This window comes from Oculina patagonica, chromosome 2 (assembly GCF_052425735.1).
Source record: "Oculina patagonica isolate OP01 chromosome 2, crgOcupat, whole genome shotgun sequence".
NCBI classification, from domain to species: Eukaryota; Metazoa; Cnidaria; class Anthozoa; order Scleractinia; family Oculinidae; genus Oculina; species Oculina patagonica.
The window spans coordinates 38,219,753-38,235,613 of record NC_135759.1 but is presented as its reverse complement, the minus strand read 5'-3'; the positions used below and the strand labels follow the sequence as shown (position 1 = coordinate 38,235,613).

Sequence of the window (15,861 nt, the reverse complement as noted above, 5' to 3'; positions counted from 1 at the left end):
AAAGTTGCGGTGTGTATGTGTCTGATGTTAATCAAGTAGGAAAAAGTTTTAAAGTTGCGGTGTGTATATGTCAGATGTTAATCAAGAAGGAAATAGTTTTAAAGTTGCGGTGTGTATCTGTCTGATGTTAATCAAGAAGGAAAACGTTTTAAAGTTGCGGTGTGTATATGTCAGATGTCAATCAAGAAGGAAAAAGTTTTAAAGTTGCGATGTGTATATCTCAGATGACATCCAAGAAGGAAAAAGTTTTAAAGTTGCGGTGTGTATATGTCAAATGTCAATCAGAAGGAAAAAGTTAAAAAATTGAGGTGTGCATATGTCTGATGTCAATCAAGAAGGAAAAAGTTTTAAAGTTGCGGTGGGTATATGTCTGATGTCATTTAAGAAGGAAAAAGTTTTAAAATTGCGGTGTGTATATGTCTGATGTCATTCAAGAAGGAAAAAGTTTGAAAGTTGCGGTGTGTATATGTCAGATGTCAATCAAGAAGGAAAAAGTTTTTAAGTTGCGATGTGTATATGTCAGATGTCAATCAAGAAGGAAAAAGTTTCAAAGTTGCGGTGTGTATATGTCTGATGTCAATCAAGAAGGAAAAAGTTTCAAAGTTACGATGTGTATGTGTCTGGATGTCAATCAAAAAGGAAAAAGTTTCAAAGTTGCGGTGTGTATATGTCAGATGTCAATCAAGAAGGAAAAAGTTTTAAAGTTGCGATGTGTATATGTCAGATGTCAATCAAGAAGGAAAAAGTTTTAAAGTTGCGGTGTGTATATGTCTGGATGTCAATCAAGAAGGAAAAAGTTTCAAAGTTGCGGTGTGTATATGTCAGATGTCAATCAAGAAGGAAAAAGTTTTAAAGTTGCGGTGTGTATATGTCAGATGTCAATCAAGAAGGAAAAAGTTTTAAAGTTGCGGTGTGTATGTGTCTGGATGTCAATCAAGAAGGAAAAAGTTTCAAAGTTGCGGGGTGTATATGTCTGATGTTAATCAAGAAGGAAAAAGTTTTAAAGTTGCGGTGTGTATATGTCAGATGTCAATCAAGAAGGAAAAAGTTTTAAAGTTGCGATGTGTATATCTCAGATGACAACCAAGAAGGAAGTAACAGTCACGACACATGAAGACTTTGGAGACGTTCAGCTTGGTAAATTGTGCCAGAGTTACTTTACAGGTCCGGATATTCGCGGCTTGCTGGCTGAGAAAGCAGTCCTGGATGACAAAAAAATGGAACCTTATGAAGACGATGACCTGTATCTTATTACTTCTGTGATTTACAGCGACAAGCTTAAGGTGACAGGAGACAGAATGGATGGGGTAACTTTATTTATATTTATTTAATTATTTATTTATGAGTGACACAAGGAATGTGACATATTGAAACAGGAATTTTTTTGTTCCCTTGATTTGCAGAATGAACTTGCCGCAGCACTTGCGCCTTCACCGAAGTCTGCCGAGTTTTTGAGTTCACAGGTGAACGCTCGTTATAAGGGGACGAGTATTCCTCCAGGGGTGGCGACGAGAAACATACGAGGAACACTGCTATTCAAGTGCTGCCATGCTACTTACAACAAAGAAACCCGACGACTTGAAATTCCTAAAGGAGAATATATCGGCAAAACTGTAAACAAGACCCACAGAGCCACAGACTCCGCACCCAAAGAGGAAGATTGGTCAGGATCATTGTGTTGCGTTCTTTGCTAAGACACTTATTGTTTACGGTGACTCTCTCAACTGAAACTAGGAGTATAAATAACACCGTATCTATAAGAAGTGTCGGAAGGGTAGCAACAGGTTTCAAGGCCGAAACAGTTACTATCTATTTTATTCCTTTATAAATCAACAGTGGAGAGGAATCTCCATTATCTTTTGCATTCTGCTAATCACTCAATCCATCATATTAACATATAATTTTTTTTTTTATCAGACGCTTTGAATGCCAGTTGGGAAAAGGGATTAATTGAAAAACATTTCCATCCGTGACTAGCCCGTTCATTCTTATAACTATTCAAGTCTTCCAAGAACAATTTTGTTTTTTATGCCAGTTGCGAATATATTATAGAATAGAAATGGCACTGACAAGGCTAGTTTTGAAGGGATATTCATTGTTGAATGTTTTATTACTCAACAGATTTATCTGATGAAAAGTGGAGTGACCTCGAGATGGATTTGTATGGCCCTGAGTGAACGAAATGTGGTTAATAACAAAGCCAAATTGAAAAACTGATTTGGACAATGTTTCAACGGGGGAATTCCCATTTTAAAGAAGCGGGGATGCACTTCGAAAAAAATTAATTAATTACACCAATCTGGGCATTGCTTAGACGTTATTTGACCGCTAAAAGACACTATCTTAAAACAAACAGAAAAGTAGCTTGGAAGATAGTGACTTTATGTTGTCGTCAATTTCATCTATGAAATTGAAGGAGTATAATTATTTTTGTTTTTAATTTTTTTCGCATGGCATCCCGTCGTAAACACCCTAATTGATAGCAAAATCTGGAATTTACACATCTAAAAAGACACTACGAGCATCCCCTGCCCTTTAACATGAGAGTTTCCATTCGGCTTCGAAAAATTGTTTTTCTCTGCATGTGATTTAATGAGTTTGAGATGAACAATACTAGCATTTTGTTAATTGCCATCTATAGACCCTATGCAAAATTGGTTGTCATTCATTTCTTAGCTTTTGTTTGGTCAAGTTTCTGAAAATGCTGATGGTGACACTTGAAAATAAATGGAATAATATGCTAAACTGAGAAGTTTCAGTGTTTTTGGTTTAAAGTATGCAAATTTGTGACTTGTTCAATTTGGGAAAAGCCGCCCTGGCCTGCCTAGCCTCGTTTTCATGTTTTTTGGCCATATAAATGCCCCTGTAACTTCCCGTTAGACAAAACTATAGCCTTGAAACTTCATTCATTGATTTACTTTGACTTGATCTTTAAGTTAAAGTGATTTAATTTTGTTGACAAATGATTCTTCTGGGAGCCGAATGTTAACGGCAGCCATATTTGCATTGGGTCTATGTTGCTCTTAAAGTATCTGGATGGTGGACTTAATTTTTATATAGATATAGAAACTCGCAGAAATTATTATTATCAAATTAAGCTACTTCAACTTCAAGTTTTAAAGTAATGACCTCATTAAAAGAAGTAACTTCCGGAATACATAGCATTCGGTGCATACTAAAAAAATTGTATTTGTAGCTGGACCTCTGTGTTGCCAATCCATCTCTAATAGTAATACTAATTATAATTAAGTTTTCATATAACGCGCGCTCTGATTGGCTGAAACAGTGTACTTTATCAGAGTCCAGATGTACGGAGGAAATGTCACGCCATCGACCCAATATGGCCGACCACTATTCCCGAACGTCTTTCTCGGGTTTTGTCTTGACCCTGACGTCTTCTTTGACCTGAAAAACGAGAATGAGAACGAGCCTTTAATTAACGTCAGTTAATTTAAAACGTCCTGTTCCTAACAGCACAAATTGCACGTCGATAGAAAGTGAAATTTCGGTACAAGTTTCGGAAAAAAAAAACACAGGTGAAAACACCGAGCCGGAAAGTAAGCTTAACAACAAAACATCCAACCAAAGATTTGTAAACAACTCAAGGCCGAAATTGAAAACATTATAACGAAAGCAGAAACGAAAAACACGAAAGATAGTACAAAATGGGCTATCTGAGTTTTTGAATATGAGTTTCACATTATTTAAGTACGGAATTTTAGATAAAACACGCACCGCTACATTTTCGTGTAAAAAACAAAACAAACAAACAGCAATTCAACAAACAGAAAACTAAATTAGCTAGCGAATACACACACAACTCAGACTTATCACATACTGAATAATTTTTTCTGGCGTTTTCAAAACAGCTTGGTGCCGTGAAAGAAAAATTGCCAAAAGCCTTCACAAAATGACTAAAACAAAGAAGCTAGACAACAACTTGGGTAAATTCTACGCCGAAGCTCGAACAAAAGACGGTGAACTTTACTCGAGGTCATCGCTTCTTGAATTTCGCAACGCTAACGAGAGACACCTAAACCTAGGAATTTTTTATTGCAAAAAGGGTTGAATTTCAAGCTTCAAACAAGCTGCTGCAAAGTTAGAAAAAATTGAACAAGCGCGAAAACAAAGAAAACATCGAACACAAGTTTACCTGTCATTCCAGAAGCAGACGTCCAGAAATTAAAAACCTCCAATGCAATTTAGGAAGACAATCCTGTTCCTATATCCTTAACAGTGCGATGAATGGAAGGCCACAGCAACCACAGCAGCCGACTCTAATTTTTCCCTTGAATCCGATGGTTGTAAATGATTCGCGAAACACGCCGCACGGCCGCATTTTGTGAAGTACCAGCCACAAGCTTTGAGCAGTTTGTTTTCTACATGTTTCTAGTTGTCAAGTTAACAACGTGCAAGTTTTCTTGGGCCAGAATTCGGCCGGTTTTCACTGAACAGTCTACTTTTCTATCCTGTGTTGTACTAAAAGTCCTAAGAACTTCAAGGACTCTTGTTAAAATTCGGATTCCACTTGACGTTTTCAGCTTGTGGATTTCTGAACTTTGATGGTTTCAAACTTGATGGTTTGACAGCTGTTGACAGCTGATGTCTTATTCAACCAATCAAATTCTTTTAACCATTCTAACAAGTTTTGTGATTGGCTAATTGTTGCGTACTTTATCAGAGTACAGATGTACGCTGACGCCACTGCTATTCGCTTGAAAAAAGTTTGTTTTGAAAATAATTGCGCGAATTCGTGGGGAAATTAATGAATTTCTTAATTATAAAACAAATAAAGAAGCCTCGACTGTGCTCTGTTCTGTTGTAAAGCACTTAGGAAGCGACTAGAGCACTCAAGAAGTAGGGAGAAACACTCGCCTTCGGCTCGCGTTTCACCCTACACTTCTTTCGTGCTCTAGCCGCTTCCTGCGTGCTTTACAACAGAACAGAGCACAGTCGAGGCTTCTTTATTTGTTAACTATTAGAGATGAAGAAAAGAAACAACGTGACAAAAAAAAGTTTTGCACATGCCTGCTAGGCTAGCAGAAGTCCCTTTATTGCACATATAACATATAACAACTGTATACCTACATATATACCTTTAACCTAGAAGGCTGTTGTTAAAGCAGTCAGTAAAGCAGTTATTAAAGTAGTTTTAGCTTCGCGCTCGGGCCACAAATGACACTACGTGGGCGCAAATAAACAATATTCCCGAAAAAAAGTCATTTTGATGCCCTATTATTGTAGCTTTAATTAAGCAACTGACATGTCAAGCCACAATTTACACACCGTATTATGTTCGTGGTCTTCAATGGGTAAAAACGGTTTTGACACTTCCTTTGTTGTGTAGGCATTTTGTTTTGACATTATAAATAGTGTGGCGGGTAGGTGTGATTTTTGGATTTATGGTGGGTAACGAGAAAGCCTTGTTTACCGTCTCCTACATTTCCGTGCGTCCCTGGAGACTTCGAAGGCTGCCATCTTAGTTTCAAATGACCCATTCAACAATTTCCACTAATCATTTTAAATTTCATTTACCTTTCAAAGTAATTAAACTGAAAACGATTTCGTCCTTGCCAGCCAGCTACTGACTCGAGACCCTACGAAATGAGCGGTTTGTGCCGTTCTCGATCGGGAATACTTGGCAAACGCGAGCGAGTGAGCAAGGACTGGCCATGCAATACAGTATATTCAACAAACGTTGATACAGGACATTTTGTTATGGTCCAAAAAAAAGTTTTAAAAGTTTACTGTAATTGTTAAATAGTAATTGCTTTTAATAGTAATTTATAAACAGTTCTCACGTCTGCCTCATCGTTTACTGTGCAGATTTCCTTTAACTGACTTAATGATCAATGAGAAACTAAGTATCAATTTAATAAAAACTGTAAGGTTTAGTACGAATAAAAAAATAAACAATAACGGTGGCCAATTTTCGTTCGTCAAGGAAATGAAACATAGCAGAGACCTAAGCACCCACAACTTAGTGAAATATTCACATCCGTGATCGAGCCGTCTATATTTAGTCAGCTTACTTGTGCAGCGTAACCTATTTGTCGGTGCCTCGGTTTCGATTTCTGATTTTCTGGCACATGAAAACTCTTTCCTGTTTTTCAATTTCTTTCAAAACCAAAGCAGCTAATAAAACTAGCAATTTCTGTATTAATTTTATTTTGTTTGTTTTATTTTTAAGAAAATGATGAAATAGCAATAGGCCATTTCCAATTTGTCTTCCAAGTTTCGAAATGAAAAATAATTGGATTTACGTGAAAATAAACGTACAGATACTATCGAAGATACTAGGTGAAAGTCATCTTCATATGAATATTTTCGCACGAAGACCCGTTCTGACACAGAGGTGAAAGGCGGCTCAACCTTTTCAAATAATTCAAATAATGGCCAAGAGAGATAATTTTCCCTGGGTCTGATTGGTTCTTCGAAGAAACGATCAAAACGGGCACCAGAATGAAAGGTTGCCAGCTGTAAAGAAACCAAAAAATCATATGCCGGAATTACATATATTGGTCAAAAAAGATAATGTTTCAGTTTCGTAAGAACTGAAGAAGGAAAGGGTTTTTTTTTTTCATTCTTCACTGTCAGATGGGACTTCCTTTTGTAGAATCTACTTTTGTTTTCTCATCATTAAAAATTCCATGATATAAGAATAATTTAGGGAAAGATACTATTCTGTAGCAGTCGGGGCGATTTCCTTTTAGCTGGTAGGTTTATTGCACCATATCTACAGTTGCTGTCAGGAAATTCAACCCAAGCAAGTCTCCTAACCTCGATTCTACGGTACGTTTTCCAAACTACATGGCTTTTTTAGTTTATCATTCTATTATTGGGGCAACTAAGCTTATCCAGTTACCAGCTTTAAGCAGTTCGCACAGGCACTACTTTACCAGTGCCAAGTGCCAAGTAAGAAAAACCGTCGGAAACGTGAATTTAGCAAGCAATGGTGAATATAATCGTGATGATATTTTAACGAATTTTTGCGTATAAAAAAGGTGCTGTTGCTCCTAAACGAGTTTAGCGACCTCCATTTTTATTTCAAAATTTCAGCGTCTTTGTGATAAATAACTAATAGGCCAAGTTTAATATATAATATCAGTGCAGGTTCTATTTCATAGGAATGACTTTAACTTGGTTAATTGATCATGAACTGCATTTTGACGTTGATCTTAATTGATTACTGCAAGGCTTTTGGCGTGAATGTATTCTTCATTTTACTGAAAAAAAGTTCGAGCTTAAGTAGTTGACAACAAATCCAAAATGTGGTTCAAGTCTTACCTTAATGGGAGGCACCAGTTGGTATCTATGGATGGCCTAGAATCAACCACTGTTTGTGTTCGTCATAGCGTACCTCAGGGATTCATCCTGGTATCGAAAGTATTTCTTACCTACCTATCTACCTACCTACCTACCTACCTACCTACCAACCTACCTACCTACCTACTTACTCCCTCACCCATGTCTTTACATAGATGATTGAAGCGTCACTCCGAAGGTTTGCCCAGGAGAATTTTGGCGACAGGTACTTCCCAGTTCTCCACGGCGAAACAGCAAATGTAAAGCCTTTGGCACTGGTAGTCAAACAACGCCGGTCAATATGGAAGCGGCCTAATGCAGGATTGGAAATAGTTATCCTCGCAGGACTGGAGAGATATGTAGAGATCGGTACAAAAGAAGCATTCCTTGAATCTGTTACATCAAAGATCACAGAAGAAGAGATCTCAATGAAACAGAAAATTAGCATGGGAACCAGGTTTGTGTTTAACTTGGCATTAAAAAACTTGATTGAAATTTTTGTAAGCTCAAGTTCTTGTTTATTTAACCCAGTTCTCGTGAGTTTCATGTGGAGATAACAAACCACGTGACTGAAGGCACTTTCAACTCAAACGATCATCGAGGAGTCCTGGAGCTTGGTAGATTAAGTCAGAAATGCATTTCAGACCCAGATCTCCGCGTCCTACTGGCTAATACAGTATTGAATACCAACAAACTGAAGGGCCTGGAAGAGGAAGAATTACTTCTTGCAACGTCTGTGATTTACAGCGACAAATTTGTACTTAAAGGGAACAGAAAGCATCAGGTATTATATTTGATCAGCTAAATATGTGACGAATCATACAAGTGGTAGCAGCTTATGTTATTCTACTTTTTCTTGTATATTTATGGCTCTTGTTCTCTTAATTGGCTTGTTTGTATCTAAACTTTAGGATTAGTTTCTCAAAGTGCAAAAATCAAAACACCTTTGACCTCTTAACGATACACTGACTGGATTCGAGTGCTCTTTGGCTAATATGATTATTGGAGCTTGGCTTAAATTTAGCAACGTGAACGCTTCATGAAGAAAAATCATGATGTACAAAAGTAAAGTTAGCAGCTATAAGCTGGTTAAAGATGGCATTATTTCATAGTAACCCCTCCATGAACGTTTGTTAGCTATTGTAAAAGATTCCTTTACTCACTTGGTCTTCAGATAGAAATGCCGCCGTTTGCCAACATTCTAATGCCAAATGTGAAAATGAATTACACGGGGACATACATTCCTCCAGAAGTGGCATCAAGGTCCTCACAAGCGCCATTTCTCTTCAAATGCTGCCGTGTTCGTTACAATAAAGAAATCAATCGACTGGAAGTCTGCAAAGGAGAGTATGTTGGTAAAAAGGTTACCGCAGAGCTAGGTAACGTGCAGGATTCCGAGTATGTCGACATCATGGTGGACCTCGACACGGACGAAGATGATGATTTGTCAGGTTAGAGCAACTGATTTGTAACTTCCATTGAAAAAGGGGCTGAAAAGAACATCCTTCAACTTTCAGGCTAAAGGAAAGACCGGGAAACGTTTTTTTTTTAAATCTTTCCGCATTTTTACTTAAATTGAATAATATTTTAGTGTAATGAATCGAATATGTTTTTTGGGTAATGATTCTGAGGAAAAAGTAAGAAGTGCTTGTGGTCTAAAATGTTGTTGATTTATACAAGTTTTCGTTATTTTATTGATTAGATTCTCTCACAGCCCAAGATTTTAAGAAACTGAACATTATAACGAAAGAAGTGCTGCTAGCTGAGAGGACCAGAGAACGACGCAAAGCGCGTGTCAGCAAGTATCTGCAATGGGTAAGTGAATTCCAAAATAATGGGTTTTGGACGGCACTGGAAGCGTTTCATGTCGTAAGGTTATGCACTATAACAAGAAAATCACACAATGCTTACTACATTCCATCAAATAATTGCATGTTGTAACTAACGACCTCGTTTTGAGATAGAAGTTAATTATTTGATCATGGTACAGTTATCCTTATATATATTCTAATATCAGGACATATTCCATCAACAGTTCCAGCAAGCATTGACCACAGGCCAGAATGAGTTGCTACTTGACGAACCACTGACTTCGGAAGACTGCAGGTTCCTTAAAAGTATCTCCCTTCCTTGCACTAAGAATTCAACCATGTTGGATTTGACAACTTTCACAGAGAAAGAAATTCAGGGATATGGAATTGTCTTTAAAAATCTACATGGTATGGATATAAGCTCTATTTACTCCACCCTTTTAAACACCATGTTGTTGTTTTAGTTCGTTATCCCTCTTCAATGTTGTTTCTTCATAAGTAATTACTTTGAAACTACTTTGTTGCGTTCTTGACTTGGAAAAATTAAGTTCACTGACATTAATTTTGTTACATTTTCCACCTCTTAACCCCTTTTATACAATGAAGGATTCATAGGTGCTCAAAAGCACGAGGGGGTAGGTCGAGGAGAAGGAGGAGGAGGATGAAAAAAATTAAAGTAGAGTTAGGTAAAAATGGGTCCTTTTTCGCTCGGAAAACCGGGTCGCATGGCGTGAGGTCAGCAAGCATTCTATGAAAGACTTCAGTTTCCCGATCCTCTTATCCCTTAGCTTGGTAAAGATAGCTACAATTAGTTCTAAAACAAATTTTGCAATGGCATTTTGAAAATAAATAAATAAATTACGTGCATATCACTGTTAGTTACTCATGCTTGTGAACTTTTCCCAACAGAGTTACCTGAGGAACAGTGGAAGGAATTTGAGATTACTTTTGCAGCTGACGCTACTAAGTGAAAGAAATTTGGGTTACACAAGGCAATTCACAAAGACGTATTCGAGCATTAAAGTTTTGTTGTTTTCTCACGATTTCTTGACCAATGAGTGATGAACAATCGTATTCTAATGTATTGATTATCATCATTTCTAAGTAACCTTAAATGCACCAGTATGAAAGCTTATTTGCATGCATCAGTATTAATTTAATCATGGCGTAATTATAACTTATGTCTTCCAAAGTTATATAAATTTTCCAAATATTAATCAGTAACTTCTGAAAGTGTATTTGCCCATAAACATTAAAATTCAATTCAGTTATTGGTTTAACCTTTTCATTGTGTCTTAAGTAACTGCCCATGTTTGAAACCGAGATATCCTGGTCTAAATAGATTTTAAGTTCTGATGTACACTTCTCGTTCAAAAGCAGAATTCCGGTTTTATCGAGGTTTAAAGCACAGTAGATAACCGATTTCAAAACCTTATGGAACGAGTCTGTCACACAATACCCTTGTGAGCAAAGGTCACGTTCGTGTTTCCGTACCTTGAGGTTGAGCGACCTGTGGGTGCATTAACCTCTTTCAAAAAATAAGGGGAGTAGAAACGCTTGGAATTCTCCATCGCAGCCATTGCTTGGACCAAATAATGCCTGCGAAGGAAACTATTTCTGGCGTCGCATATGTCATTTCTTACACTTTTACTTTTAATGTTCTCTGGCACATCTACTTTCCTGCTTTTTTCAAATAATAATTAATGCAGTCTAAACGATCAATGATGTCGTTAGCGAGAGCTCGTGACCGTATTTGGTAAAAATGCCAAAATTTGTAGGGGTTCCGTAAGTGATCGCTAAAGCGCCGTTGAATGTGCGGTGCTTATTAGGTAGCGGCGCTTATTTGAGAGCGGCGCTTAATATTTTAACTACCGGTAAAACACTGAGGGAAATGAAGAGAGAATGAAGCGAGGCGCGTACTAGGTTTGCACAATTTTAATTAAAATTATTTCAGATGAAATACACGAAGTACCATGGACACAGTTTCTTATGCAGGGTCTTTGTTAAATGTTTGCTGTTCAAATACAAGAGGTAACATGAATTTAGTTTCACAGTCTCTTTGTAAATACCCAAATTAGCGCCGCGGTGCTCATTAAATTACTTTTGGTGAAATTGCGGCGCTCATTCGAGTAGAAGAGCTTGATCGATCATTTACGGTATGCTATTAAGCCAAAAAAAAAAAAAACACTTGCAAGTAGTTTTGGTAACAATGAGCAATTGTCGAAAGAGAAATAAATATATATTTCGCTTTCGAAGAATGGAAATTGTCATGCCGGTGGAAAAAGGAGCATTCAAACCTTGAAATTGAAACAGCTACTTCGGAGAAAAACTTCTTTTTACCTAATAGCTAGTAAAAGCTGAATTAAAAAAAAGGATCATAGGTTTGCAGCAGTTTCAGCTGCGACACAGAAAAATGCATCTTATTTTTAGTCTTTATCTAGCAAATGTCACTGCAAGAAAGTGAAAGAAGGTCACGTGCTGGGTGTATTGTGTATTGCGAAGCAAGGAAACGTTTTACTTCGTTGCTTTGCCTTACTACGGGCGAGTCGGTTGTCCCAGTTGTCCATTTAACAAACCGACCAAATTTTCCCATGGTCTAGAATGAAGACCATAGAAATGACGTTAGAAAATGTTCACAACGTTCACAACACAAGTGGAACCACGAGCCGTCAGGCGAGTGGTTTCACTGCAGAGTTATTGAACATTTTATGGCGTCATTTCTATGGTCTTCAGTGTAGACCATGGAAAAATGTGGTCGATTTGTTTGATACCATAACAAACTCGAACAAGTATTTATCAAATGCGATGCCCAACCGTGAAAAAACTTTGGAGCGTCAAGATTCCCGACACGTAAAAACGACAATGATACAAAAGAAGATGAACAAGAATCCAGAGAATAACAATTTTAGTTACCTTTTATTCTCTCGTTGAGTGTGTGCCTATCGCTAGACAAAAATTCAAAAGCCTGGTAAATTTTCTTTCGACAGATCACCTGAGTAGAAGTCCAACCCTGAATTCCGTATCTCACCTCAAGTTGCCGTGTTTACGCATATTTTAAGACAAAATACCCATGTCTAAATTAGACACCATTGAAAATCTGGACATTGGAAATCTCTGATGTTTATTGAAAGGCACTTAAAAGTGCCTTTCAATAAACATCAGAGGTCTTAGCAAGTCCATTAAACGCCGGTGGCGCTCTAAATTTGAACAGACTCTCACTCTGACTGAATCCGCTGTCCTATACGGTTGGCTTCAAGACATCCAAAACAAAAAGGCACTTAATGTCACCCTTCTTATAGCCAAATACCATATTTTTGCGACGAGTTCATGTGTCGGCAACTTGTGTTTTGAAAGCTTTCTTCTCCGCCTCCAAGACAAACTCGATATTTTAAAACAAAGCTATATCGCCCCCAAAAAATTGCACTTGTTTTTGAAAATATGGGGAAAACTTATTTGAATCTAATCTAGATCGAAAAAAAAGCAATTTCAGTTATCAATGTAAATATACCTATGAAAATTTTATTGAAGTATATTTAATTCCTATTTTTTCCTCTAGTAAGTCCGCTTTGCTACTGTTTTTTTTTTTGCTTAGTTTACTGTAAGTTTAGTTCTCTCTTGTATTGTAAGTTCTTTTTAAGTCTGTTATACCTACTTTTTCCTTTATAACGTCTGCGTTGCTAACGTTTTTTTTCAGTTCACTGTAAGTTTTGTCCTATCTTGTATTGTAAGTCGTGTAATTGCGTAATACCTACTATTTTTCGTTTGTAACATCCGCTTTGCTACCGTTTTTTTTTCTTAAGTTTACTGTTTTTAGTTTTGTTCTCTTTTTGAATTGAAACATTTGTAAATGTAGTGTCATGTAACCTTTGTGTGAGCAATCAATAAAAAAAAACCTGAATTCCGAAAACAAATGCGTGCTTGATTCAAACCGTCAAAACGAGATGAAATTCGCTTTCGTTCGTGGAAACCAAACTAACACCAGGGCGCTAAAAATACTTCACATTTCTAGCCCGCGTGTTTGTGGCGTGATCTGACGTCACTTTCATGGTCTATACTCTCATCGACCATAACTTTGGACCAATCAGCGCGAGAGAATTCTCTCTGTTATGGTATATTTATTTTTAAACGCAGCACTTTTTTCTGTTTTCAATTTCTTTCAAACCAGTATAACTATTTATATATGTTTTCTTTCAGGATATGAAAAATCTTTGCATAACGTTGCTATTTATATTTTGGATATCTCCGGAAAGACCAATTTTTGTGGCAAAAGACAAATAATGTTTTCCTTTTTAGCCTTCACTTGTACGTAAGTATAAGTTTGCAAAGTCTCACTCAATCTGATTTTAATATAATTTATTCTGACTGTCATTTAGCTTTCAATCCTCCAGGATAAAGGCTGAAAAAGAAATAATTATCTAGCTTTTGGTTTCGAAAATGCCTCTTCACTGGATTTAGGACATGTTTTGGTAACATTCGAAAACGTGTTTAAACCTTACATCTGTCGGGAGGCACGTGCATTGTGATTTATTTTTAGTCTCGGTGATGTAATATATCCCAAACGTGTAAAAAATAAACCATAACATCGAAAGAGGCTGGATCATGTGCTGGATTCCTGATATTGCTCGTTTCGTTGGAAACTGAAATTAGTTTTTTCTTGAGCTTTTGAGACGACTTTAGAGTTCAGTTGGATAGACGTTGTTTTGTTTGTTAGGTATGTAGTGTTAATATCCATTTCCGACCATTGAAGATTTCGCTGGAATTTTATCTTAATATTCCCTGTGTCGTGTCATAGGATTCCGCTGTCACTCAACACAAACACAGCGTTTTCAGTTCCTGGGCTCAGGAAATTTAATACAAGCTTCAATACAGCATAAACTTCAAGGTATGATTACGTAGGTTGTTGGCTTTTTTAGCTATCCTATAATTTTACTTATTTATTTGGCAGTACATTGTGTTTTTGAGGAAAGGCAGACAGTAAGATTGAAATCCAGCTGTTTCGTTTTATGGAAGTAAATCTGCAGTAGTTTTTATCCTTTTGGTATTTTAAAATGCGTTCTATCGGGGTAAGTAAGTAGTTGAGTTTTTCATTCACGTGATAAATCCTCTAAGCTTTTAGAAACGTTCTGTTCGACCTCTTCTTTTCTTTTATTTGTACCTATTTCTTGTAAACGTTGCGTGGTATGTGGACAAGAGTTTGCTTGATCGTTAGAAAATTTACCTAATATACTGGATATCGGGATTTTTATTTTTCAGATGCTCGGAAAGGCCCTTCTTAGATTTGGCGAGGAGAATTTTAGCGATAAATATTTCGCATCCCTCCATGGTGAAACAACGAGGATAACACCTTTGGCACTAGCAGTCAAAAAACCTCGCCCATTTTATGCTCGACCTTTTGCAAAATCGGAATTGATAATCCTTGAAAGGTTGGAGAAATATGTGAAAAGCACAGAACAAAAAGCATTTTGTGAAGCACTCAATGCAATGATCACAAAAGAAGAGTTGGTAATGCAAGGAAAACTTTCCCTAGGAGCAAGGTATGAATTTAAGTTTTAACTTAAAGGGGCTATGTCACGCAATATTAGGCAATTTCAGCACTGACCAACTAGTCATAGAATTAACTGAAATATCACAATAACCGTTAAAAACTGTTAAAGTATTCAGAAGATACACAGAAAGGCCAAAAAGGGGATGGATGGGCAAAATTCGTTTTCACGTGAAAACCAAGAATACTCGTCCGAGTGGAGATTTTTTTAAAATCAAATGGGCAGGTAGTCAGGACATAACAAGTGCATTTACGGGCAAAGTCCCGCTTTTGGAATGATCTGTATTCATGATTTATTTGCCGATCATCATGGCCTCTCACTGAAGCGATACTTTTTGCTGTATTTGCTTATGCTCGCGCCGTGGTTAGATTAAATTCTCAAAATAGAAGACAGCCAGGGTGCTGGATGCAAAGATTTGCCAAGAAACTCTTGTCCAGCTTGTTAATCGAGTAACTTGAGACTCGAGACCATAACATATTGGTCTCTAATATTTTACATTTCATCTATATGATTACAGTTACCCATCAAGTAGTCATCCAAATTTACAGCACAGATCAGCCCAATCAAGCACAAACTGAAAGGGAAGACATGTCTAGAACTCCATTGCAGTTGTGCTTTTTCCGGTTTAAAAGCACAAAGCGAGCTATATAGTAACGTCATGCGCAAAGAAAACAGTGAGCAGTTTTGACCCTTAGACAGTTTTTGGCATGCGTTGTCGAGATCGTTTTGACTGTGATTTAAGGAGTCTTGTGCATGCGAAATAGGACGCTTTGTGCTCTTCCCGTGCGTCACGAAACGTCCTTCTACGCAGTGCGCGTGACGACCACAATATTTTTATAAACAGGAGGGTGTTATCGGACAAAGCGAAATGGAGGAAGAACCGGGAAAGGCCCATTCCATTATAACATATTGGTTCATGCCCAGCTTCATTTTGTTTTCTCGTCTAGTTCTAAGGAGCTTGGGGTGGAGGTCTCACAACAAATGGAAGTAACAGTCAGGACACATGAAGACCTAGGAGACGTCCAGCTTGGTAAATTATGCCAGAGTTACATTACAGATCCAGATATTCGCGGCGTGCTGGCTGAAAAAGCAGTCCTGGATGACAAAAAAATGGAACCCCATAAAGACGATGACCTGTATCTTATTACTTCTGTGGTTTACAGCGACAAGCTTGAGGTGACAGGAGATAGAGTGGATGAGGT

The 15,861-nt window shown here is 37.4% G+C and overlaps 3 protein-coding genes across 7 annotated transcripts in view; all 3 read left to right on the top strand.

The window, feature by feature from the left end:
* The first annotated feature begins 1,076 nt into the window (after positions 1–1,076).
* Positions 1,077–3,237, top strand: LOC144642357 (uncharacterized). Its single transcript, XM_078501321.1, has 2 exons — positions 1,077–1,307; positions 1,404–3,237. The coding sequence occupies exons 1-2, from the start codon at positions 1,077–1,079 to the stop codon at positions 1,692–1,694; spliced, it is 522 nt and encodes a 173-aa protein (XP_078357447.1). The 3' UTR covers positions 1,695–3,237.
* Positions 3,238–6,676: 3,439 nt separating this feature from the next.
* Positions 6,677–15,861, top strand: part of LOC144644613 (uncharacterized) — a 64,984-nt gene continuing 55,799 nt past the window's right edge. The window contains exons 1-7 of one of the 4 annotated variants that reach the window (XM_078504136.1): positions 6,677–6,792; positions 7,482–7,762; positions 7,837–8,089; positions 8,480–8,756; positions 9,008–9,120; positions 9,341–9,524; positions 10,026–10,378. In XM_078504136.1, the coding sequence (XP_078360262.1) occupies positions 7,482–7,762; positions 7,837–8,089; positions 8,480–8,756; positions 9,008–9,120; positions 9,341–9,524; positions 10,026–10,087 (1,170 nt within the window). In that variant the 5' untranslated portion in view covers positions 6,677–6,792 and the 3' untranslated portion in view covers positions 10,088–10,378. Of the gene's footprint in view, positions 6,793–7,481; positions 7,769–7,836; positions 8,090–8,479; positions 8,757–9,007; positions 9,121–9,340; positions 9,525–10,025; positions 10,379–15,861 lie in introns of those variants that run through there. The other 3 variants (XM_078504134.1, XM_078504139.1, XM_078504138.1) reach the window with 3 other exon arrangements.
* LOC144644612 (uncharacterized) overlaps positions 13,778–15,861 on the top strand; it is a 4,797-nt gene continuing 2,713 nt past the window's right edge. The window contains exons 1-4 of one of the 2 annotated variants that reach the window (XM_078504133.1): positions 13,778–13,827; positions 13,909–13,998; positions 14,370–14,650; positions 15,607–15,859. In XM_078504133.1, coding sequence (XP_078360259.1) covers positions 14,370–14,650; positions 15,607–15,859 — 534 coding nt within the window. In that variant the 5' untranslated portion in view covers positions 13,778–13,827; positions 13,909–13,998. Of the gene's footprint in view, positions 13,828–13,908; positions 13,999–14,090; positions 14,180–14,369; positions 14,651–15,606; positions 15,860–15,861 lie in introns of those variants that run through there. The other variant, XM_078504132.1, reaches the window with a different exon arrangement.